Source organism: Lytechinus pictus, chromosome 3 (assembly GCF_037042905.1).
Source record: "Lytechinus pictus isolate F3 Inbred chromosome 3, Lp3.0, whole genome shotgun sequence".
Classification (NCBI taxonomy): Eukaryota; Metazoa; Echinodermata; class Echinoidea; order Temnopleuroida; family Toxopneustidae; genus Lytechinus; species Lytechinus pictus.
The window spans coordinates 16,507,681-16,535,028 of record NC_087247.1 but is presented as its reverse complement, the minus strand read 5'-3'; the positions used below and the strand labels follow the sequence as shown (position 1 = coordinate 16,535,028).

Here is a 27,348-nt window from a genome sequence, read left to right as displayed (position 1 = left end):
CCTTCAAAATAAAACCAAAACAAACGGACATTAATATATATTACCTGATAAATATAGCTTTGCCATGCTTCACTCTGCGGCGGGGCGGGGATCAGTCACTGCCATTGAAGAAGGGACAACATGCGCGAAAATCGGCCTGGCAAAACCACCCTAAATAAGGATTCAAGGGCAGGCCGATAGGACATTCTAAACGCAGATTTAGTGCAGATGTCCTAAAATTGCGCTCTCTAAACAGGTATTTTGTTCTGGGGAGCGTTTCATGAGAGGAATTGTTGGATGTTTTATTTGACTCCATTTTACCAGACAGTTATCAGTTACAGTGCTTCTTAGCCAATCAGAATCAAGGAGAGTTGTCAGATCTGACAACTTGTCGGACAAAAATGTTGATGAAACACTCCCAAGATGTACCAGCTTTGCAAATTCTAAACAGGAATTGAAAGATAATGGGGTCAATTCATTTTTAAATTAATTCTTTAAATCCATTTTTATGTCATAATTTCCCAGGACATTTCACTGCCTCATGTTTTACATAGGTGTTGCATTTTTTCCTTCTCTCTCACTTGCCTGATCTTTTCACCTCTTCTCCTATAAACTCCTATCCCCATCTGCTGCTTTCTCCTTTCATTTTGATCCAATGTCTCTTCTTCATTTTCTCCTTTAAGACTCCCCTTCTTCTATTCTCTTAACCCGAAAAGGACTGGAGGGGGCCATGATGGCCCCCCCTCGACTCTTCGCGCGATATTTCAGAAGGGGGGGGGGCCATGATGGCCCCCCAGTCATCAATATATCTCAAATAGCCCAGTCCTTTTAGGTTAACCCTCTTATCTAGGCAGAATATGATTGGTGAGGTGTACATAATTTTGGAAAACTGCTTTGAAAGCAAAATATGTATTTATGATCGAACAATAAAAGTATTTTTGTATCTAAGTTTCTTTCTCATATCATTTTATTTTGATGTTCATTTTGACATGTACCGTGGAAGTGTTTGTGTTGTGAAATTGTCTCCTTTCTGTCGGTCAGTGTAATAACATACTCTATACAAGGTCTAGGCCACCGTGGTTTAGGGGGGTTTTCTAAATTTTTGCAATTTTTACACCCTATTCACGTTCCGCACGTACCTGCGAAAAATACCTTTTTTCCATGTTTTTTTTGTCCACTCTTCAATGGCAGAGACCCAGACACCCCCCCCCCCCAGGCTTCACTCAATATAAGTTTGTTGCACTATCTTGGCTGAAAGATATTGATGAAAAATCAACAACCAGAGGAAAGAGAATTGGATGTGCCCATAATATAACACTGTCAATGTAATTGAAGCATGAAGGAATACTTAACAGAGGGAAATCATTCTATATCAAATGAGGTTTGCTCAGTAAACAATACATTAGATAAGATTTTCATCTGTAAGCATGGCTGAACATGGCATACAAATGTAAGTGAGCTGTATCCGACTATCACCAAGGCTTGCAACACCATTATTTAGCGTAATGGTAGATGTGTAATGGAGCATTGAACACTAATATACTAAAAGCGATGGGCCTTAATTACTTTGCTTTTAGCTTAACAAGTGGAACGCCTCTGGCAGTCTCACCTGCATCACGCGATTCAATATATCAGCAGTGCTGACTTTGAGAACTACTATAAAATAATTATTCACAAAAAACACCATTCATATAATGGTACAATACGACATTCATTGACATTTGACCTTGATCATGTGACCTAAAACTTGTCAGTGATACTTGATTACCCCTGTATCCACATTTTATACACTATATCTATAAACTTAGAAAGTTATGACAGATATCTAATAATTACCTATAAAATGGCCAATGTTCAATGGCCTTAAATTACCTTTTACTTTGGTCATGTGACCTGAAACTCGCATGAGATGTTCAGTGATACTTGATGACTCTTATGTCTAAGTTTTATGAACTAGACCAATATACTTACAGAGTTATGATGGTAATTCAACAAATACCCCCATTATGGCCAAAGTTCATTGACCTTTGACCTTGGTCATGTGACCTGAAATTCGCACAGGATGTTCAGTGATACTTGATTACTCTCATGTCCAAGTTTTTTTAACTAGACCAATAAGCTTTCAAAGTTATGATGGTAATTCAACAAATACCCCCAACTTGGCCAAAATTCATTGACCTTAATCATGTGACCTGAAACTCGCACAGGATGTTCAGTGATACTTGATTACTCTTATGTCCAAGTTTCATGAATCAGATCCATAAACACTCAAAGTTATGATGGTAATTCAACAGGAACCCCCTAAGTTGGTCAAAGTTCATTGACCCTAAATGACCTTTGACCTTGGTCATGTGACTTGAAACTCAAGCAGGATATCAGTAATACTTGATTAACCTTATGTCCAAGTTTCATGAACTAGGTCCATATACTTTCTAAGTTATGATGACATTTCAAAAACTTAACCTTAGGTTAAGATTTTGATGTTGATTCTCCCAACATGGTCTAAGTTCATTGACCCTAAATGACCTTTGACCTTGGTCATGTGACCTGAAACTCAGGCAGGAACTTTAGTAATACTTGATTAACCTTATGGCCAAGTTTCATGAACTAGGTCCATATACTTTCTAAGTTATTCTGTCATTTCAAAAACTTAAACTTCGGTTAAGATTTGGTGTTGACACCGCCGCCGCCGTCGGAAAAGTGGCACCTATGGTCTCACTCTGCTAAAGCAGACAAAAAGCCACACAAGCAGTTGTCTGCCAATTATTTCAATGATCATCCATTCATGATGGATGAAGGTGTAACTATATGAAAGTTAGTTTTGAGTATTGCTTTCATATTTTAAGGGGTTATATAAATTTCTTAGATGCCATATCAAGTCAAATGAAATGTTGATATCTAAACATGTTTCATGATTGTTTTTCTACGAGATTGTTTTAAAGGTCAAGTCCACCCCAGAAAAATATTGATTTGAATAAACAGAGAAAAATCAAACTAGCATAACGCTAAAAACTTCATCAAAATCGGATGTAAAATAAGAAAGTTATGGAATTTTAAAGTTTCGCTTAGTTTTCACTAAACAGTGACATGCAAAACTAGGTGAGTCAGTCGATGATGTCCATCACTCACTATTTCTTTTGTTTTTTATTGTTTGAATTATACAAATTTTCATTTTTTACAGATTTGACAATAAGGACCAACTTGACTGAACGATATAGTATAAAACAATGCTATCTACACATGTTCAGGGAGGAATTAATCATTGTTTCACTTGACAATGAGGAGAAAATTAGAATATTTCATATTTCATATAATAAAATACAAAAGAAATAGTGAGTGGATGACGTCATCAGTCTCCTCATTTGCATACCGACCAGGATGTGAATAGAACTGTTTTGTGAAATTAAGCGAAACTTTAAAATGTCATAACTTTTTTATTTTACATCCGATTTTGATGCAATTTTCAGTGTTATCCTTTTTGTATTTTTCTCTTTTTATTCAAATCAAATTTTTGTTGGGGTGGACTTGTCCTTTAAGGCTAGGAAGGAAATGAATGTTAAACATGACTGTCACAGTATTTGAAGATGTGCTATGACTTTGTTTTCTCAAAGGGAGGGATTTCAGCCACCCTCATGAAATGCATGGGACTTCATTATGAGTGTTAACAGCCACTGCAAATATGTATATCTGGCTGTTGATTATGCAATCACAAAGAAAACTGGCATGCATGTCAGTCATGAATAATCTATAAACGATTTCGATGAATTGTTCCTAAATAAGTCTTCAATGAAAAACATTTAAACACTACTAATAAACGGATGATAAGTGTTAATTGGCGGGGGTAAGGAAAAAAATTCTCAAAAAGTTTCTGATATTTCACATATGAAATGCCCATCTATATTCCACATTTCTACTGAAATTAAAATAAGGTCATTGTACAATTCAAAATATGTACCGAGAATCCCACTGCCTCATTAAACATGCCTACATGTACTTTCACATTATCTATAGTCTACTGAAAGAAGCATAATGGTCCAACAGACGAGAAGATTAATTCAACAGAAAGCTGGACAAGGAAATGATTCCATAGCTGGATGGCATGGACCCTGAAGTTTACAAAAATGCATTGCAGCCAGGTATCATCCGTGGTCTTCCCGCTGAAATGACGTAATAATATATGACGTCACTACAAAATGGCCCTATTTCACCATTTTTTAGACATTCTACACATAGCATGAAGTCAAGGCAGAATATCTCAGCCAAACCATGCTTGTTTTTTATGAAACTTTCAAAATATATTGTTAAAGTTATGTTCAATAGATGTGCAAAATTTCAGGAATGGAAATTGTTTACATATGCAAATTATGTAATTTGCATATCATTAGTTTGGGAGATTTCTTGCTTCAAAAATTGTCGAAAATCGATTAAGAAATTTATTTTCTTTTTACATACTTTCTTTGATATATATTTCCTGTCAAGCATAATATCATTCTCTTCATCTGTATCTCTACTTTTAGAAAAAATATGTCTGTTATTTGAAATGACATAGACTGTGGTTTCAGCCCCCTTTTCAATATGGTGCATAAATAGAAATCATACATTTTTGGCCTGTTTTTCACCATATAGCTGAGGTGTGTAAATGATATGCCTACTTTATTGATGTTTCTTGCATTTTGCATGATATTAAATCTTCCAAATAACATATTGTCATCTTCATTATGTCTCTGCTTATGAATGAATGATCTCATCAAAGATTGATTGCCCACTGGGTAGTCTAGAGGCTAGTTTTCATCAACGAACCTATACCATGTATGACTGTATTAGTCGAGTCGGAAATGGAGGTTCCCATCATAATACAATTTTAACCAACATTTTTGTAATACCTGAAGTGTCTAGTTAATGAATCTTGATGTTACCTTTGCTAAATCGTGTCCCGTGTGATTCAAAATTGACATATTTGGCGGCCCTCTCTATTTAATCTGTCATATTTTTTGCACAGAGTCTGACATTGGGACAATCTTAAATGAATATGCATTGAACAGTAGAAATCGATTGAAATTGTTTTCTGGACAGTCCGGTTAATATATTTTGAAAAAGATTTATCCCAAAGTTGTCATGTTCATGGTCAGAAATTTTCATGTGCATTGATATCTATCTGTTTTTACTTACGTCACCTTTGTTGGTGTGCCTAACACGCAGAAATGTCCAGGTACCCTTGACGACTTTTGTATAAACTATAACCTGTCTCAATAGACTTTGTTTAATCCTAAGTTTCATGAAACAGACATCTATACCCTAAAAGTTATGACATTTCAAAAACTTAACCTCGGTTAAGATATGATGTTGACTTCGCCGCCGCCATGGTCACCGCCGCCTTCGGAATAGCGACATCCATGTCTTGCTTCTGCTATGCAAGCGAGGAAAAAATAGCGGACACGTTAAAGTTATCACAATGTGATTATGCCAGCATCGCCCCAAATTATCAAACATTTGGCCATATTATTTATCAATCAGCAGCTGTGAATCATGGCAGCCATCTTGAAATTAAAGATGGCTGACGAATCAATCGACGGATACATTATGTTTGCAACCCAGGGTATCAAAAATAACGCATAGACCCCAATTTCTGAAATATAATCACCCATAAAAATCGTTTAATATGGGAAACTGCATTCAATATGCCGCCATTTTGTTTTTTGCTGATTTGAGGAGGAAATCGTTGGAATCAAGTTTGGCAAACAGCATTTTTGGATTCAGCACCCCTGAATTACCTTAAAACAATTGATAAATCAGCATTAACACAAATTGCCTAAAGCACTTTTTCTGAGCACATTTGTTTAAATCTGGACCTGACTATATCAGTTACATGTAAAAAAGAGTGCTGGTACATTAACTTCTACCCTATTCAGGGACTCAAAAATTGGCAGATTTTCCCATAAATTGGAAAAATAAGGAAAAGGGGTGGGTGACTTTGGCAACCCCCTGATGGGGAGAGGCTTCAATGTGCCAGCTATTATTTATATGTTAGCAGATAGAGGAAAGTCTACTCGTTTTTCCCTCAATGGGGTTCCAAAATGGTGAATTTTCCAAGAAATGGGCAAAATACAAAAAAGGGGGTGAGGACACTTCGCCGGCCCCCTGGAAAGGGGGGGGGGGTAGGCTTTGCTGTGGTGCCCTCACTTCTTTATAATGTAGCTAATAGAGAATAGGCTTTGCTGTGGTGCCCTCACTTCTTTATAATGTAGCTAATAGAGAAAAGCCTACTCTTTTGTCTCCAAGTGATTTCAATTTAAAAAAATGTTTTTCTACATAGTCGAAACACCATCTTGCCACATTTGGGGCTCCAAATTGCACAACATTTTTTATGGTCAAGTTAATACCTTCCACAGGCTCTTACGGGTGTGACTAAGACATGGAGGTTGCTTTTTGGTGTCATTTTATCGAAATTTCGAGTAATTCATTTGGAGATATATTTGCCCTTTAACGAAGCAAATTAAGACATTAATTCTGTCATGAAGCATTTCAATATTCTTTGTAATATATCCTCTTTTGTGTCGAATGCTGATATTTTGCATTAGTTGTTGATGTTAATGATTAAACAGATATAGATATCAATATGTACATGCAAATTTTGGATAAAAAACATGACAATTTTGTGAAAATTTTTAATTTTTTTCAAAATATATTATACGGACTGTCCATAAAACGATTTCAATCAATTCCTACTATCCAAATCATAGTGAAATGTGTATATATTGTCCCATTGTCAGACTGTGCAAAAATATGAAAATAATTGATTTTCATGACAAATTTAAAAGGGCCACCAAAATTGTCAATTTGAACCCGTGGGACACGATCTGGAAAAGGAAACATCAAGATTCATTAACTAGACACTTCAGGCAATACAAAAAAGTTGATTAAAAATATAGTATGATGGTGCAAAGGAACCCCCATTTCCGACTCAACTAATGCAATCATACATGGTATTAGATACGTTGTTGAAAACTGGGCTGACAACGTAGTCTTTAGACTGCCTAGTGGGAAATAAATCTTTGCTGAAACCATTTATTTATAAGCAAAGACATAATGAAGATGAAAATATGTTGTTTGGAAGATTTAATATCATGTAAACTGCAGGAAACATCAATAAAGTAGGGATTTCGTACTCACACCTCAGCTATATGGTGAAAAACAGGCCAAATATGCATGATTTTTTAAAAGGGGGCTGAAACCAGTCTATAATTTCATTTCAAATTACTGACATATATTTGCTAAAAGTAGAGATATAGCTGAAGAGAATGATATTATGTTTGACAGGAAATATATCAAAGAAAGTAGGCTACACTAAACAAGAAAATAAATTTATTAATCAATTTTCGACAATTTTGAAGCAAGAAATCTCCCTAACTAAAGATACGCAAAATTTCATGACCTACATGTAATATATGTAAACAATAATTTCCATTCCTGAAATTTTGCATGTCTATTGAACATTACACAATCAATATATTTTGAAAGTTTCATAAGACACAATCATGGTTTGGTTGAGATATTCTCTCTTGACTTCATGCTATAACTATAACGTCTTTACTTGTTATTTCTTACATCAAACTGATAATTTTTCATATGCAAATTAATCTTCTGAAGTTATGAACTACTAAATATATATGAAAATAATTTACAATTCTTCTTTCAAATGTCACATGATATTGCAAATAAGGGTTTTTGCTCACAATCATCACATTGTGTAAACAGGAATGAAACGACTGCATAACGTCAGATTGTACATGTCTATCTCTAAATCATATGCAATGTGCCAACTTACCCCATACCATGTTCCAACTTATTATATGGGGTAAGTTGGAACGCTTGCGATGGTCTTGTTCAAGGTGGATTTTTTCGGTAACCATCATAAGAGTTTAAAATTTTATGGGGTACATTTGTAGCCCTAAGATATACATGTATGCTTTAAGCTGATATATTGTTTCTCGAATAAAATCTATTTGGATTTTACAGCCATTTTTGTCAAAAATGTTCCAACTAACCCAGAGCTGCCAAGTTGTATTTTGCATTTTCAGTATTCTTATCCCCCAAAATCAGTATTTTGACAAAAAAATCAGTATTTTTACCGTGTGAGATAAATATTTTGTATTTTTCCCCAAAAAAGTGTATTTCATAATAAAATGCTTGGCGCACTCGCCCATCACGGCGCTCAAGCTGCATGCAAGCTAAAATGTGCACTGCTCTTGCAGATGAAAAAAAACAAAAAACATTGAAACTTGTGTATATCTCACCCTGGTTTTTACAAAAAAATGATTGAAAAAAAAACAAGTTACCTGAAATTACATTGATCTAATAACCATATTTGTGTACGTTTTATGAAATAGAGACATATAGAGATGATTTTTCTCAATAAATTTCGATTTTGTAAAAAAAAAAAAAAATACAAAAACATATTTTTTAAAGAAAAAACGTACTGCCGTATTTTGGTTGCAAAAACGTACTAAATACGGAAAAATCGTACTACTTGGCAGCTCTGCTAACCCCTATCTCCCCTATTAAACTGAGATGTCATCAATCCAATAATAAATTTTGAACGAAAAAAAACATACCTTTTGGTTATCAATAATATCCCTATAGGGTTTGTGTGAGATGTTGATTGTACAAAGTTTGATCATTCCAATCTGACCAAGACGAGTGCAAAGAATCAAACTTGCATCACTTAGGTTCCATAAGGTGTTGTAGATGTAGAAAGCAGTCTTCCATGTTGTGTTTTTACTAAATAGACCCACTTTGTTCAAAGCAAGAAGTATGTTGAAAAATAGTTCTGGAGGGTGATAAAAGAAGAATAAATGCACACTTTCAACACATATTTCACAAGAGGTATTTTGATTTTCAAATTGGTAGTTCAGGGGGATGTTTCACAAAGATAATAAAAGTTAACATGAAAGTGTTAACATGCATATATGAAATCAAGCAATCTAATTTATGAATAGAATCAGACCAATGAAATAACACGCAACCATCATCAAACTCTGTGCAGATACGCTTAAAGGACAAGTCCATCCCCAACAAAAAATTGATTTGAATGAAAAGAGAAAAATCCAAGAAGCAAAACACTAAAAATTTCATCAAAAATCAGATGTAAAATGAGAAAGTGATGACATTTTGAAGTTTTGCTCTCTTTCACAAAACAGTTATATGTACATCCTGGTCAGTATGCAAATGAGGGTACTGATGACACAGGGCGCGACAAACCCGCTTGCCCGGGGCAAGTGAAAATGACGGGCGGGCAAGCATTTCTCAAAGTCAATTGCCCGATCGGGCAAGTGAATATTTTGAAAATAAAATAATAAAATGTCAGTGATAATCACAACTATCTCTCATATATTGTCAAACCAGTCAAAAAACAGTGGAAACGGATGTAAAATCAGCGCCAAATACAGATAATTTATCACCAGGTACCTCGTTCGAAGAACCGTGCCATCTCATCTTACGTTCTATGTGCGCATGCGCTACTATCTTGCGCAATTTGCCGATGCAACCCCCCTCCAAAAAAAAGGAAAAAGTTAAATACATGAAATGGACGTCTATTTTTCATATTACCTTGAGATTATTTTGATCTAGTTGGAAACAACCGAAAAAAATGAAGAATATTAAGCTCTTTCTTGACTCTGATTTTGATGATGTTACGCTCGGTAAATGTTTTTTCTTACTGTTGTCCCACATGTAGACTTTCATGGTGTTGACCAAGTATAATGTTGCAACACCATGAAAGTCTACATGTGGGACCACAATATAAAAAAATATTGACCGAGTGTAACATCATAATACGATGATGAAAAGACAAGAGAGAAGTGAATACTCTTAATTTTCTTGATAGTTTCCAAATAAATCAAAACAATTTCAAGGAAATGTGGAAAATAAATGGCATGGATTTAAAGATGCAAAATGTGAAATTTTAGCCACTCCAGACTGAGTCCAGTTGGTGAAGCCTGAAGGCCTTTTTTTTTTTTTTTTTTTTTTACATCATCAAACGATCTTTTCCAGAATCAAGTAAGAGCTGAATATTTTTCATTTTCTTAGTTTCCAACTAAATCAAAACAATTCCCAGGAAATGTGGCAAACAGATGACCATTCATGGATTTAAAGATGCAAAATATGAAATTTTAGCAACTTTTGGCCGGGGATGTTTTTAAAATTTTTTTTTAATTACTTTTTTTAACCTTTAACGCCCATTTAAATCTACTAGTACTATAGCAAAAGTTTTTTTTTTCTTCAAAGTAAACGTAATGACTCAGGCCTACTTTGCTGAAATTTTATAAATGTGTGTTCTTTACTGTACATGATTCTCAATTGTTTTTATTTTATATGATCTTCATAAATAATAGTACCGTTGTAAAAAAAATAATGAAAGAAAATAATAAAACAAATTGGGCAAGCAGTTTTTTCTATCGGGCAAGCAAATATTTTCATCACTTGCCCTGTTGGGCAAGTGATGAAATTTTTTTTTGTAGAGGCCTGGATGACATCATCCACTCACTATTTCTTTTGTATTTTATTATGAGAATACATCAGAGAGTCTTGCATGTAAAGTTTAATGTTGACCTAAAAATGACCTTTAACCTTACCATGTGACCTCCGACTGCAGCATAACGTGCAGGTCCCCAAGTCCATCTACCATCAAAGTTTGGATGAAAAGTGACTTACGGTTGCGGAGTTATGTGTCAAAGGAGAGTCTTGCATGTAAACTTTAACGTTGACCTGAAAATGACTTTTAACCTTACCATGTGACCTCCAACTAAAGCATAACATGCAGGTCTCCAAAGTACATCTACATGTACCATCTAAGTTTGGTTGAAGAGTGACTTATAGTAATTATTTGCATAGTTATGTGTCATAAGAGAGTCTTGCATGTAAACTTTAACGTTGACCTGAAAATGACCTTTGACCTTAACATGTGATCTCTGACTGCAGCATAAAATGCAGGTCCCCTAAGTACTTTTACCATCCAAGTTTGTTTGAAAAGTGACTTACGGTTGCGGAGTTATGCGTCATAATGTTTGTGACGGAAGGACGACATTTGGATCCTAAGTCTAGCCTTCACCTCTGGTGGGCGAGACAAAAGGAAATAGTGAGTGACATCACCGACTCTCTCATTTGCATATATAAGTTTTGAGAAAAATAAGCGAAACTTAAAATGTCACAACTTTCTCATTTTACATCCGATTAATGATGAAATTTCTGGCATTATGTTTGTTTGATATTTCTCAATTTATTCAAATCAACATTTTTATGGGGTGTAAAACGAAAGACCTATATGAAATTCCATATGGCTACCAATTCTTCAATTATTTGTCAGTCTATTTTACTTTACATGCACAAGGCTCTGCAATTAAGCTTCATGTGATGAGTAAAGTAATCAGGTAATAATTTCCCTTGGGAAATTTGCCCTTATCAATTATTCAGTCTGAAAATGGGATAGGCTTTGTGATGTGATGAATACTTGCTAAGTACTGTAAAGCATGTCGAACAGAGTACACTTAACCAAGCACAGAACTGAAGTCCATGCCATGCATGACAAAGCTGGTTGAAGGCAAAACAAGATTACTACAGCTATTAAAGGTGTCTGTTAATTGGGAGTAAAAAAATTACTGATCTGAAACTGAAAATAAATGTTGTATAGTATCAAATTAGATTCATAGAGAGTATAGCGTGCACAAGATTCTCATATTTCACTCAAGATTTCTTTGGAATTTCTGTGTCCTTCTGAATATATGTGTAATTTTCCCGGGGGGAGGGAGGGGGGGGGGGCACTTCCATTGAAGAGTACCAGGCACGACCAAGTAAACGTGTAAAGAGGATCAAGATTGGGCATGTTATGTACATAACGTTATAAGGGTGTCAAAAACACTAAAATACTGAAAAAAGGGTATATATTTCGCTAGGAAAGCAACGTGTTTATCTTCAAATTTGCGAGGGTATAAAAAAAATAAAATGCTTTATAAAGGATGTACTTTTTGCCCCAACACTACCTGTTTAGGGTCCGATTTGAGCGTGGGAGGTGGGCAGTACTAAACCCAATGTAAAACCCAACGTCTGGATCACGTCTGGGACATAATTAAAATATTGCTGTACTTGTTTAGGGGGTCAATTCAGGGAATACTTTTACCGTTTTGTTTCCGATACTTGTTCAGAGTAGGGTTTCACACGCCTATACTTAAAGGCTCAGTCACAAATGCGTGTTGCATGAGAGGCGCACAGCCAGTGAATTGAAAAGTGGACAAAATGATTGTTGCATCTTTGTGCGCCCAACTCCTGTCAGGATTTGAGAGAGGGGCTAGCGAGCTTGCACTGCATGCACAACGCGCTGCTGGCGTGCTGTGCACGTAATGGGCGCATAAAGACCGCACATAGAGCACATCATCCCAACGAATACACTACATGTTGCGAGCGCGTTGGGCGAATAGCTAGCGCATGCACTGCGCTTTCAAAACACAGCCCGCGAACAACAGCATGCAGTCAGGTGGCTGTGGACGCCCCATTAAAAAAAAAGATAAAATTTGTTAAAAATGATCTGTGACTCTACTGAATGCATAAATGAATTAATTGATCCCTATGACACGTGTAAAGAGACTAACATATTGCAATTGACCAAGTTAATTGTAAATACATATATGGCTTTCAACCTAGTAAAATTGCAATGATCGATCTAATTCAGAAAGAAAAAACTTATCAAATACATGTAGATGGATCAATGCGATCTTGGGTTGAAGGTCATAAAGTATTTACAATATAATGAAACTTTCCCAGTAAGCCTTTAAAGGTCAAGTCCACCCCAGAAAAATATTGATTTGAATAAACAGAGAAAAATCAAACTAGCATAACGCTAAAAACTTCATCAAAATCGGATGTAAAATAAGAAAGTTATGGAATTTTAAAGTTTCGCTTATTTTTCACTAAACAGTGACATGCAAAACTAGGTGAGTCAGTCGATGATGTCCATCACTCACTATTTCTTTTGTTTTTTATTGTTTGAATTATACAAATTTTCATTTTTTTACAGATTTGACAATAAGGACCAACATGACTGAACGATATAGTATAAAACAATGCTATCTACACATGTTCAGAGAGGAATTAATCATTGTTTCACTTGACAATGAGGAGAAAATTAGAATATTTCATATTTCATATAATAAAATACAAAAGAAATAGTGAGTGGATGACATCATCAGTCTCCTCATTTGCATACCGACCAGGACGTGAATAGAACTGTTTTGTGAAATTAAGCGAAACTTTAAAATGTCATAACTTTTTTATTTTACATCCGATTTTGATGCAATTTTCAGTGTTATCCTTTTTGTATTTTTCTCTTTTTATTCAAATCAAATTTTTGTTGGGGTGGACTTGTCCTTTAACATTCCACTGACCAAGTTGTTGCCGAAAAATGATTTTCTGGGGAAATGGCTACCAACTTGGATTTTGTCCTGGCGCACAATTTCTTGGACCCGTGAAAAACATTCATCATTCATTTCATGAAATAGGGTAAGGGAATATAAAAAAATCCCCTGCAAGTTTGTCCACTAAATATCCCACTCTTATATGACGTTACAAAGTACATTGCAAAGTCATTTCCAGTAATTTATTGAATTTGGTCAGCAAATTAGGTACTGAATATACATTGTGTTGGAAAGTATTATAAAATTAAAACAGAAATTCTATTGTTCATGTTCTGTACAGGTGAAATAGAAGGGCAAACAAATGGAAAATAAATAATCCTAGAGCAAAAGTTTTTATGCTGCAAGAGACATGAAACAAGTTTACTCATGTTATGATTACTGATTTTGTCCTATGGTAATATCACTCTTCAGAGTAGATGTACACATGTAATGCCACATGGCCTAAAGTGGAAACATAGTTCTAAATATTATCCCTTTATCGATTTATTACGGGGGGGGGGGGGGGGAGACAAAAAGAACCACTGTGTACTAACATTTCCACATGTTCAATCTATTGAGGGTATAAAATATCAAGGAAACGCAGTTTTAGACAAAATAATAAGTTTGAAAGACCTTTATGATATCAATTGAACGTGCTATCGTCTCAATATAAGATCTTAGGTTTGTGATAAATCAACAATCTAACACATTTCCTCTTTTGATACCCTGTCCATCAACCTATGCAATTGTCTATCCCTACTTGAGAAAAAAGAATGTCACCTTCAAAGATCCATCATATTATAACTCATTTTAATGACAATGATCTAAGCACCAGCCCGAGTCTGTCAGATCGTCACACATAAGTGAACATTTATAACACTTTCTTCAATGCTTCTGGCATACATCTTTACTTGCACTCACATGCACCAAGCACCTCGGTTATATCTTCAACGTTTGTAAACCGTCTTATTAATTCTCTTTCAACAGAACAGATATATTAAATGCGGAAACCTTTTCACCCCAGTGTAAATATTTTACAGCCAGTAGCCCGTATTCTGAACTCGGGTTTAACTTAGACCATGGTCTAACTCTGTGCTAAAATTATGGGAAGCCAAATGTGCCAAAATGTTTATTAAGTTGTATGTTTCTTATGTTTACTGTGCTCTTTCCTGATTCATCGATGGTGAAGACAATCATCTATTTATACTTCCTAGACAATTATGAATGATTTGAGAGCCAAATGAACTGAAATATGATATCTATACTGTTTGTGATTTATGTAACAATTGGCTATCCATACTTAAACCACAACTTTAAACCTGGGTTTAAGTTAAACCCGACTTCAGAATACGGGCCAGTGAATTTAATAAGGCTTTTCATAAATTAGCTCAAAGTGATATTCCTGACTACTTTAGTTAAATGCATTTAAATATAAGCTTACAAAAGAATTTTGATACTTTATGCGAAATTTTATCCACATTAAACACATTTCCATTTTGTATTATTGGTCTCACAGAGACCTGGTTGCATCCAATGTCTCCTCCAATTTTCAACGTTGATAATTACAACTTTCTCCATATAGATCGAAAAGTTGGTAAGGGGGAGGTGTTGCTCTCTATGTACATACAGGTGTAAAGATCTTAATTACAAAGTAAGACATGATATTGAACTTCAAAATATAGAATCCTTATTCATTGAAATTTCTAATGCTAAAAATAAGAAAATAATCGATGTAATTTATAGACCCCCAATAAGTAATGCTGAGATATTTTTGAATGAATTGGAATCAAGTGTCGAATCAATTTCTCGAGAAAACAAAAATATATATATCATGGGCGACCTTAACATTGATTTGTCGTTTCCCTATACTACAATAGGTCAACATTTTACTAATCTATTATCATCATTTGGATTACAACATCTCATTAACAAATCAACTAGAATTACTAACATATCAAATACAATACTTGATAATATTTTTTCTTATGCACTTGATAAAAATGATAATGGAATAATATTATTATTATTATCATTTTGTTTGGCGTCACCTGTGCCTGGGAGGCGAAAGCGAACTGAATCACTATGACCCGCAGGTCCCTCCTCCCGATATACTATGATATTTCAGACCATCTGCCTATTTTTGCAATGTATCCAAATGATAAACGCCCTCACCAAACTAGGGACAAAGAAAACATAATCCGACGGAAAGAAACCCAATGAAATATAGAATCCCTGAAGGTAGATTTGGCTGAAGAAGATTGGCGTGATATTTACCTATCTAGAACAAAATGCTAATGATTCTTATGAAATATTCTTTAATAAACTTCTTTATTATTATGATAAAAACGTGCCATTAGTAAGAGTTAAATCGAGTAAAAAGAAGAACAAACAACCATGGGTTACACAAGGTATAATTAAATCCATATTCACTCAGAATAGACTGAATAAAATATCCATTAAAACACGTACTAATTCAAAACATAAATAAAAATACAAAAAAATTTCGCAACAAATTAACTTCAGTTATCCGCCTAGCTCGCAAATCTTACTTTTCTGATAAAATTGAAAATAACAAAGATAATAAAAATTAATTATGGAAATCTATAAATGAAATATTAGGTAAGAAAAAAGAAAACTGTGATAACATTAATTTCGTAAAAAATGGTCAACACTTGCAAAACCCAAATGATGTTGCTAATGCCTTTAATAACTTCTTCAATAATATCGGTCCAAATTTAGCTTCAAAAATAATATCTAATGATAATGACTTTTCTGAATACTTTAACAATTTTTCGGAACATTCTTTATTTTTAATCCAACTAATACTCATGAGATCTTAGAAATTGTTAGGTCTTTGAAACTGACTGTCTCTCATTAAACTTCAAAACAGTGGAAACTGATGTAAATTCAACGCCAAATACAGATAATTTATCGCCAGGTACCTCGTACGAAGAACCATGCCATCGCATCTTACGTTCTATGTGCACATGCGTGTGCTGCTATCTTCTTGCGCAATTTGCCGATGCAAGCCCCCCCCCCCCCGCCTTGGTCATGTGACTTGAAACTCAGGCAGGATGTTCAGTAATACTTGATTACCCTTATGACCAAGTTTCATCAACTAGGTCCATATACTTTCGAAGTTATGCTTTTATTTCAAAAACTTAACCTTAGGTTAAGATTTTGATGTTGATTCCCCCAACGTGGTCTAAGTTCATTGACCCTAAATGACCTTTCACCTTGGTCATGTGACCTGAAACTCGGGCAGGATGTTCAGTAATACTTGATTAACCTTAAGTTTCATGAACTAGGTCCATGCTTTCATTTCAAAAACTTAACCTTTGGTTAAGATTTGATGTTGACGCCGCCAACGCCGTCAGAAAAGCAGCGCTTATAGTCTCACTCTGCTATGCAAGTGAGACAAAAAATGTGTTCTTCAAATTTCCTCAAACTCATCCCAGAGGTACCTTATGATGTCAAGAAGCTTCCACATAAGTTTTGTGATGGGCACTCCAATAGTTTCTGAGATATGAGCAATAATGTACGTATGGCATATAGGTTCGAAAGCAGCGTTTGTCATATATTATTAATAATGGTGGGCTGTAGAATTTTGATGTTTCAGATCACAGCAAGGTCCAGCTCTGGATATCGCTAGGAACATGCCTAAGTATCGCTTGGAAGTTGGAACACCCAAAGAATGTTGGGAGCGTTACAGACACGTTCAGCATTCCTCCAGCATGCTCATATTTGCTGCATGTTCGCTGGGAATCCGTTCAAAGCATGTTGAGTGTGCGCTTGCTGTTGCAACTAATACTTAACATGAACCACGTGTATGTTTGGAGTTGGTCTATGCGTGTCTGGCGTTCTCTTGGCGTGTACAGTTATGTGTCGAGCTCTGTGCACATTTTTTAGCATGCTCAAAATTATCCCGATTTACCAGCGGATGGCGCCGAATAGATAACGTTTGTATGACGCGCTCGACGTACGCATAACGTACAATGACGCACACCTAGCGATGAAAACTGGCCAAAACTGCAAAATTTCAATTCACTGGCTGTGCGCCCCTCAGGCGACACGCATATGTGACAGGGACATAACAGGGAAAGAGAGAGATAACTTACCACCTCCCTCTAGTTCACAAAAAGCATCTGCCATTTCTTGCTGGTGTCCTTGTGCATCCCAGTACAATTTACTGATACCTTCAACAAGTTGATGAGCTTCGGGAACTGACCACATAGACATGCCACGGAGCTTCACCAGTCTGTCTTTCAGGTCGTCAAGCAATTTGTTCTTTACATCATCTGTGTTGCAAGTTGTGGAGTCTGGAGATTTCATTACTGAGGCGACAGGTTCTATATGTCCCTTTGATGGAGCTTTGGGAGCGATGTTTGCCCTGTTTGGAGGGGAGTTTGTTGGTGGGGAGGTGGTTGGAGGGGGATCTGTTGATGGGGAGGTGGTTGGAGGGGGATCTGTTGATGGGGAGGTGGTTGGAGGGGGGTCTGTTGGTGGGGAGGTGGTTGGAGGGGGATCTGTTGGTGGGGAGGTGGTTGGAGGGGGATCTGTTGGTGGGGAGGTGGTTGGAGGGGGATCTGTTGATGGGGAGGTGGTTGGAGGGGGGTCTGTTGATGGGGAGGTGGTTGGAGGGGGATCTGTTGGTGGTGAGGTGGTTGGAGGGGGGTCTGTTGATGGGGAGGTGGTTGGAGGGGGATCTGTTGGTGGGGAGGTGGTTGGAGGGGGATCTGTTGGTGGGGAGGTGGTTGGAGGGGGATCTGTTGGTGGGGAGGTGGTTGGAGGGGAGTTTGGTGGTGGGGAGGTGGTTGGAATGGAGGGTAGGGTAGAGGAGGAAGGCAAAGAAGATGAAGAGGGAGAAGAAGACAAAGGTGATAGAGATGAGAGGGCACCTGGTTGGGAGGAGATGGACGACTCCAAGGTAGAAGACATGACTATGGAATTTCGTGGAGTGTCCAAGAAATAAGAGAAGTTGAAAGTGTCTTGATTCTACATGTAATTTGACATGAATATTAGAAACAAGAAAGTATGGTGCTGACTAGATTGATGGTGGTGTACTGATGATGCTAGTGGGGTTTGTAGTTAAGTTTGTGTTTATACTGAAAGTGATTGGAAGTATTGGGATGATGCAATAGTTGAAGTAGAAATCATGGAAGAATAGCAATAGAAAGAATATGAAACAGGATTGACTTTTCACAGAAAAGGCTAGGATTGGGCAAGGAGAGGTTTACAGAAGGGTTGACTGGTTTCAGGCGTTGGCATCACAATGTCACCACATTAAGCCTTATTCACCTCTGAAGTTCTATTGGTTTTTAATAACAGATCACCAATGCACCTGCAAATTGAAAAATACAAGTATATTACATGAATGAGTAAATAGATTTAGAAATCAAGATCGCAATGTTGATAAGTTGATTGACCCCGGATAACCTCTGACCTGAAACTCATGCAAGACAATCAGTGATATTTGATTACCCTTATGACCAACTTTAATGAGCTAGATCCATAAAGTAACTTTCAAAGTTATAACATCTAAAAAATACCCTCATCATGGTTAAAGTTTGTTGGCCCTAAATGACCATTGACTCAGGTCATGTGAACTGAAACTCACGCAGGATGTTCAGTGGAACTTGATTTACCTAATGTTCAACTTTCATAAACTAGGTCCATATACTTGGTAAGTTATGATGAAATTTCATAAACTTAACCTTGGTTAAGATTTCCATATTGACGACACTGCCACGGCCGGAAAAGTCTCGCTCTGCTATGCAGGCAAGACAAATATGATAAGGAAAGAATGTTAGCTTAAAGATACCCATTCCAACATGTGGTATTACCCAAGGATCATTTGTACCAAGTGTGGTCAGAAATAAAGAAATGAGAGCAAGTTGAACAAAAAAGGATGGACAAGACCTCATATCATTTGACATTTTGACCCCAAGATGACCTCTGACCCCATCAACCTCATGAATACACGTGTTATTACCCAACGATCATACTGTATGTTCCAAGTGTGAACATAATGTAGAAAAATGAGCACAAGTTGACCTTTTGACCCGTAGATGACCTCTAACGGTTAGTAACCCCATCATCTTCATGGACACACGTGGTATTACCAAAGGATCACCCGTATCAAGTGTGAACACAATTGATATAGAAATAAATAAATGACCAATTGGCCCTTTGATCCCTAGCTGAAATCTGACCCCATCTTCCTCATGGACACACATGTGGTATTACCATGGACCTATTTACACTCATTGATTAGTTAATGAATTCACTAAAATGTGAGACTCTCATTGTGCTCTGAATAACATTCTCTTCATAATTATATCCAACGTTCTCACTACAACGCTTCACGGTGGGCGGGAGCTGACTACCCTGAAAATTTTTAGGGCAAAGCCGCCAACCATGAACGTCCCCAACAACCGTGGCCGACAACTATAAAACAGTCCTAGATCGACACCAAAAACTGAATAATACATATATATTTTTTAATTGCTTTACAGATCCTAAAATAAACTTGTTGATTAAATACTTTGTCCATGATTTCTTTCACTCACTCAGCTCTTCTGTTTATTACGATTCGGGCAGAGTGAATGAAACATTATCAGGGCCCAAAGTTCTCTCTCGAGCTCTCCCTCTCTCAGCCGCGGTGGCGCGAAGATGTTTACCTCGCATTGCTCACATTACTTATGTCTTAACAAGTGGAGCGCCTCTGGCAGTCTCACCTGCATCGCGCGATTCAATATAGCAGCAGTGCTGACTTTGAAAACTACTATAAAATAATTATTCATAAAAGAACACCATTCAAATAACAATACAATACTACATTCATTGACAATAAATGACATTTGACCTTGATCATGGGACCTAAACGCCACCGCACACTTTACGACTGTTCGCGATCCGATTTTGGAACAAATCGCATTTTGCTCATTTTCTGAAAATGTGAATGGAACATATCATTTTATTTGAGGTTTAAATTAATTGAAAGAATACTAGTAGTAGTACAACCATTTTGAAAGATTGCAAGCCTTTATTTCAGAGCAAAGGCCAAATTAGTTTCAAATCGTAGCCAATCGTACGACTGCTATGACGTCATTACAACTAGATATTAAATTTTAAGAAGGATGATAGCATAGTCACAGATTTGAACATAGATATTCGTACGATGATTTAGAACATTACACAGTAAGATATTCCAAGTCTCAATTTAGCATCAAATTTTACTACATTTTACTCTGAAATCGGGTCGCAGACCAATCGTAAGGTGTGCGGTCACCTTAAGACTTGTCAGTGATACTCGATTACCCCAATATCCACATTTTATAAACAATATCTATAAACTTTGAAAGTTATGACAGCAATCTTAATAATTACCTCTAAAATGGCCAAAGCTCAACGACCTTAAATGACCTTTGACTTTGGCCATGTGACCTGAAACTCGAATGAGATATTCAGTGATACTTGATTACTCTTATGTCCGAGTTTCATGGATCAGATCCATAAACTTTTAAAGTTATGATGGTAATTCAACAGATACCCCCAACTTGGCCAAAGTTCGTTGACCTTAAATGACCTTTGACCTTGATCATGTGACCTGAAACTCGCACAGGATTTTCAGTGATACTTGATTACTCAAGTTTCATGAATCAGATCCATAAACTTTCAAAGTTATGAAGGTAATTCAACAGATACCCCCAACATGGCCAAAGTTCATTGACCTTTGACCTTGGTCATGTGACCTGAAACTCGCACAGGATTTTCAGTGATACTTGATTACTCAAGTTTCATGAATCAGATCCATAAACTTTCAAAGTTGTGAAGGTAATTCAACAGATACCCCCAACATGGCCAAAGTTCATTGACCTTTGACCTTGGTCATGTGACCTGAAATTTGCACAGGATATTCAGTGATACTTGATTACTCTTATGTCCAAGTTTCATGAATCAGATCCATATATTTTTTAATATATGCTGTCATTTCAAAAAAATTTGGTGTTGATGCCGCCGCCGTCGGAAAAGCGGCACCTATAGTCTCACTCTCCTTCGCAGGTGAGACAAACACGCACATTCTAATTATTTTTTTTGTAATTAACAGGATAACTAGATAATTGATTGAAAATTTGAGATTCTTTTCTGAAAATGAATATGAAGGACAAGTTTTTAATAAAGAACACAGTTTTAGAGCGTGATTTATACCTTCAACCGCTACAATTCTAATCACTGTCGGTATACATGAAGCAGTTGGAACATTTCCTGATTCCATCAGCTTAATCATTTTTCCAACAAACCCTGCTCTTGTAAAACAGACAGACATTTGCCCAAACGGACAACATCTCAAACTCCGCATTTCATTTTGCACCAACACAGGGGCAGATCCAGCCTTTGCCAATTGGGGGGCCTGGAATTTTTTTCAGCCCGATTGGCTCTCGAAGTTGTTTCTGTTTGTGGTAACTCCCATATAGGAACTTGGCAGGACAGCATTTTGCTGGTAAACGCCAAGCTGGTATATAACCAATTACCTAGGAAACATTTTACGTCTAGGTTAATCAGTCATAGTGGCTGACCTTATAGACGACAGATATTACTCTTGTGCCTTTTCATCAAAGTGGAGACAATGGCAAGAGTGGGGATTCGAACTCACAACCTTGCGATTATGAGTTCAATGCTCTAACCACTGGACCACACGACCCGTGTGGTCCAGTGATTTTTGTTTCTTTCTTTGAAGGGGTAGTCCTAATAGTCACTTCTAAGCTTTATTCTTATAAATCAACATAAATATAGAATAATCTCATACGCCTTATTTAAGTAGTGCAAGCGCGAAGAGCGAGAGCTATTTTTTTTTTTGTCCTAAAATTTAAACATTCTTGGCAACGTTTGTGATCCTAAACGAGATGTGTATCCAACTAAATACTTACTGCGAGCGGGAGCAGAAATTTTTAATATTCATTTTTATTTGATCAAACAAGGATCTGTTAACGGCTGCTTGCAGTTGGCCATGAGGACGTTATATATTTCAACAATCAAATAATGAAAATTTTAACATTTCTACCTGAAGAATAGAAATTTTAAGCACTTTTTGTAAAGGATAAGTATATTTTTGAAAATGATAAGTATATAACTTTTGATGCTAGTGCAAAGTGCAAGCGGAAAAAATTGAGATTTATGTAACCTAAAACAGAAACACTTTATTCATGTTTTGTAAATTGATCATGAAAAGGATTAGTAATTGGAAATCTTCCTACATCCTACTTCCTACTTCCTGCGAGCGCAAAGCACGAGCAGAAAAAAATGTGATATTGTGATCTGAAACTGGATATATAAGCTGAAAGCTCATAATGATTTAAATAGAGAACAAGCTGAGTATCTGAATAAACATGCGTGCATTGTATGTTTCAGATTTCGACCTAGAATCTGGGCATTCTAAATACCTTTTTTCATCATGAAAATCAATAAAGCAAGCGCGAAGTGCAAGCTTAAAATATTTGATATTCCGATCTGAAAAAGTGTCAATTTAAAGGAAAATAAAACCTTTGAAACAGAAAAATCAAAGAAACAGATCAACAAAACTTTGAGAAAAATTGAATAAATAATAAGAAAGTAATGATCATTTGAAGTTTAGATCATTATTATAATGTAGATTTAATTTGTTCCATAACAGTATTGTAAATAATTAATTCACTATATCATACATTAAAAATAGTGGTAGTATATTAATATTTTGGCTTCATAACTTTAATATAAAGAATTACTTTAATAAATTTATTTCATTTCAATCACTAAGAATAAAAATTAAAATAAATAAAACGGTAAAAAAAACACATGTCTACCATCCCCTATACCAACCATTTTAATCACTAAAATAAAAATCATTAACCATTTTAATCACTAAAACTAAAAATCTAAAAAACAAAAATCTGCCTACCCCCCCTTTACCATTTTAATCACTAAAATAAAAATAAATTAGAAAACAAATAAACAACCAAGAAGCCCCACCTCGTCCTTTTATCATTCCAATCACAAAATGAAAATTAAGATAAAAAGCAACAAAGAATAAAGCAATGCTATTTATTGAATTCAATCTCTATAAGCAAGGCTCCACATTAACTTTTTTTGGTGGTGGCCCGTTCGGGCCACCAAAACCTTCAAATATTTTTTTTTGGTGGCCCGATATTAAAGTTTGGTGGCCCGAAAAATATAAAGAAAAACATTAAAAATGAATAAACGGGTATAAATGGTTTAACCACTGTCAAAAAAATGAAAGAAAATAAGACGGCAAGAAAATAAGACGGCAAAAAGTGTGAGAAAATTCCTTCCCTAAATTTGCCAAAATGTTGGAAAAATTCACATTTCATATTAATGAAATGCCTTCCCAAAGTATTTTCTTTCTCAAGAGTTGTTTAAGAAGTCATTTATAAACAAGAAAGAAAGTAACTGTCTGTTTATTTTTGGCTAGAAAAGACCGGAAAAGACACAGCTACGAAAGAAACCAAGTAACAACATACATACAAATGCACATGTGGGACTGTGATGTACTCACCTATGTGTTTTTATGTGTATTATTTTCATTTGGAAATCGGTCTTTTTGAGTCAAAAGAGAGGTCATGATTCCTCTTTTTAATGCTTGCAAATAATCAGGATACACCAGATTTTAGCAAAAAGGTCTGTAGAAGGGCATTTCATTGGTGTAAAATGTGACTTTGACTTGGATTTTCACAGTTCTGTGGAAGATTTCTTAGCAGCAACATTTCGTACTGCAGCTCCCTGAGTCTGAATAGGCTGCTAACGCACAGCTGCCTCAAGCATGCAAAGCTCAGCTACTTAATGCTATAGCGGTAGGCCAATTTTGTGTGTGTGTTTGTGTGTAGATCAACAAAAAGGGCGCATGACGAACTGGCTTGCAATTTGAACTGTAGAAAGTTGATAGATGCGTGCAAAATGGGGAGAAAAATTGCGCTATTCTGAAAATTATTGGTTGCCCGATTCGGGCCACCAAAACTTAATATTTTTTCAATAATGGTTGCCCGAGGTGAATTTCTGGTGGCCCCGGGCCACCGGGCCACCGCTAATGTCGAGCCTTGCTATAAGAATGAGATTTTTTTTTTTAATACGGAATTAACAAGCCATGTTTCTCCCCTTTTATCATTAATCACTAAGAATAAAAATTATCATAAATAAAAAAAGAGCCCCCCCCCCTTATCATTTCAATCACTATGAATAATTTATTCAATAAGAAATGAAATAAAAACAAACAATGAAGCCCCATTTATAATTTGAATTACTAAGATCATAATTTAAATAAAGGCAAACAATTAATACGCTCACCCACCCCTTTATTTAAATTAAAAACAAAGAAGACCCCTCCATCGATCGTCGCACTTCATAAAAAAATAAAACAATAGTATCGATAATGAGCGTGCGCGCGTGTTTTGCCAGCTGTCCGGCCACTGAAAGGTACTGTCCGAAAACTAAAAGGGCGAAAGGGGTCCGAAACGAGCGCCGTTACGCTCGACTCCGACGTCGGCAGGCCATGAAATGAACATTGAAATCAATGCAAGAATATTCTTTAGCACTTGGCAAGGTAAATTTATTGATCATCTACATTGAGACTAGCCAGGAGGCTTCTTGAGAGTAAAAATTATTATTACCACGAAGTCATCAAAAAACCTTTTTACCCGTCCGAATACCGGGTACTGGCATGAATATGAATACGGTACTCACCACACAGCTACACTACAGACAGGAGGGTGGACCTTGCAGAGTGCAAAAGTGCCAATGATCATGACGCAATGTAGTGGGGTCGAGTCGGCATGCCGTTGAGTCACAGTACAGTTTTTCAGAATACCACCCCAGAGACTGAACTTCTGAACTGTTAAGATCTAACACGAACAGTTACTATCGTCTAGCCTCGGCTTTTGGCTAGCCAGCCCTGCGCCTCGGCTAGTAGTAGTACCGGTATTACGGCGACGCCTCGCGCCGGGGACGTCGGAACGAAAGTTCGTGCTCGAATTCGGGCTGCCGCTGAGACTGAGTCTACTCTGGTCTTAATCTTTTCAGCGAGCCGGTCGTTGGCCTTTCTACCTTCGACACAGACAGCGCGACGATGTCGATGACTAAACAGGCAGTTCAACCTCTGGTCGTCCAATATCTGTTCATTAGTAGTCAGTATCACATTTTTAGCACGGTTTCTTTCTCAAACAGACACAAAAATGATTAAAGTCATATCACAGCGCACTGTACTGCAGTAGCTCTTCTAGCTGAAGCGAACGTAGAGGGCAGCAACACTTTTTTTAAAATGCTTTTTGCCTTTATTCAGATAATATCACATTTTTCATACATACAAGGGCAAAATATACAAAATAAAGTGAAGTACATGTATACAGCAATATAACAAATTAAATATTATACATTATGATAAACATTTTTTGAACAAAGATTATCACAACTCATAATACAATCAAAGAAAACAGTTTAATGGCACTGCATATTTCTTTACATGTATAAAGAACCCTTCCCAGTTATTGTAAATCATATAAACTATTACATGATTTAATAGAGCATTGTGTTTTATATTGTCTCTAACACCAAGTAAAACTTCAAGCCAATGTATATCAAGGAATTTTTTTTTAAATGTAATTTGTTTCGATTTCAGTCCAAATCTTAGACACTTCAGCACATTTATAAAATACATGAGGGCAATTCCATAAAATAATGTACATCCGACCCCCTATGTGTGGGACCTTCATATAATAATAATAATAACGTTTTATTTACCCAGGGTAGCCACTTCAATCATAAGACTGCTCTTCCAGCGGGCCCTGCATAACATGATACGTTATTATTACCCTTCTCCAGTGTAAATGCTGAACGCCAAGCAAGAAGGCAGAAGGTCCCATTTTTATAAGTCTTTGGTATGACTCGGCCGGGATCGAACCCACGAACCCCGTTCATGAGGCGGACGCTCTACCACTGAGCCACCATGCCCGGTTTAAGACTTTTCTGTCTCTGATTTCTTGTTCTTTTGACAGTCTGTAATGTTCTCTAAGGACCATGACTTGGTCAGTTTATTAAGTGAAGTAAGGCTTGAGAAAAATGGGGGTCGGATGTACAAAAAGGTTGACCATTTTATGGAATTGTCCATGATAATATGTTTCTATCTCTTTTCTACAGAAAGAGCATGTATTGGAATGTATTATACCAAACTGGAAAAGTTTGTCATTACAAAATATGATGCTATGTATCATTTTGTTTTGTAATTGTCTTAACTTCCAGTGTAACGTGGAGACTCGAGGGCAGTGGCGTACCTGGGATTTTTCACAGGGGGGGGGCAAAACCGTCTGCAAAAAAATTTGACAAGCAAAAAAAAAAAAAAAAAAAAAAAAAAAAAGGGTCTTCAAGCTCGTCAGGGGGGGGGGGGCAGGGATACGTCCTTTGCATGGGTTGTGGCTCGTCAGGGGGGCAGACTGCCCCCTCTGTCCCCCCCCCCCGTAGGTACGCTAGTGCTCGAGGGATAGAAAAACAAGTTGCAACTGCCGACTTATTCAAGTTTAATGCTGATACGTCTGGATGTTTGAAAGCAAATGAATCTTGTATTGTATTAATAAATATATATTATAGATCATTTTGGATGACACAGAGGCAAAGGAAAGCACATTCTTGTTAATATCAAAATGGATGTTAGAAAAATCAATATTATCGTGCCTGAATGCATGTTGGAAAAATTGTTTTCATTTCGTTTCCTTATTTCCACCAAGAAGTCTTTTTATCCACAGTAACACGCTGAGCACAAACCATGTATTTAAAATTTAACATTTTCATACCTCCATGCATCCAAAGGAAATAAAAACAGATCTTTTCTTATTCTTTGAACGCCCATTGTGGCAGGCGCGTAGCCAAGGGGGGCGGTGGGGCGGTC

General features: G+C 36.5%; 1 protein-coding gene across 1 annotated transcript; it reads right to left on the bottom strand.

Moving 5' to 3' along the window:
* Positions 1 to 8,421: 8,421 nt before the first annotated feature.
* Positions 8,422 to 25,687, bottom strand: LOC129257723 (mucin-2-like). Its single transcript, XM_054896116.2, has 3 exons — positions 25,155 to 25,687; positions 17,540 to 18,762; positions 8,422 to 8,806 (listed from the first exon to the last, which is right to left on the bottom strand). Exons 2-3 carry the CDS (start codon positions 18,357 to 18,359, stop codon positions 8,538 to 8,540), a joined length of 1,089 nt encoding a protein of 362 aa, XP_054752091.2. The 5' UTR covers positions 18,360 to 18,762; positions 25,155 to 25,687; the 3' UTR covers positions 8,422 to 8,537.
* Positions 25,688 to 27,348: the final 1,661 nt, after the last annotated feature.

What these genes read in the sequence shown, in the direction of transcription:
- LOC129257723 (XM_054896116.2), bottom strand. Translation starts at nt 18,359, where the DNA reads ATGTCTTCTACCTTGGAGTCGTCCATCTCCTCCCAACCAGGTGCCCTC. An exon ending in TTGTGAACTAGAGGGAGGTG is followed by an intron (nt 8,807 to 17,539) that starts GTAAGTTATCTC and finishes ATCACCCTCCAG; the next exon opens with AACTATTTTTCAACATACTT.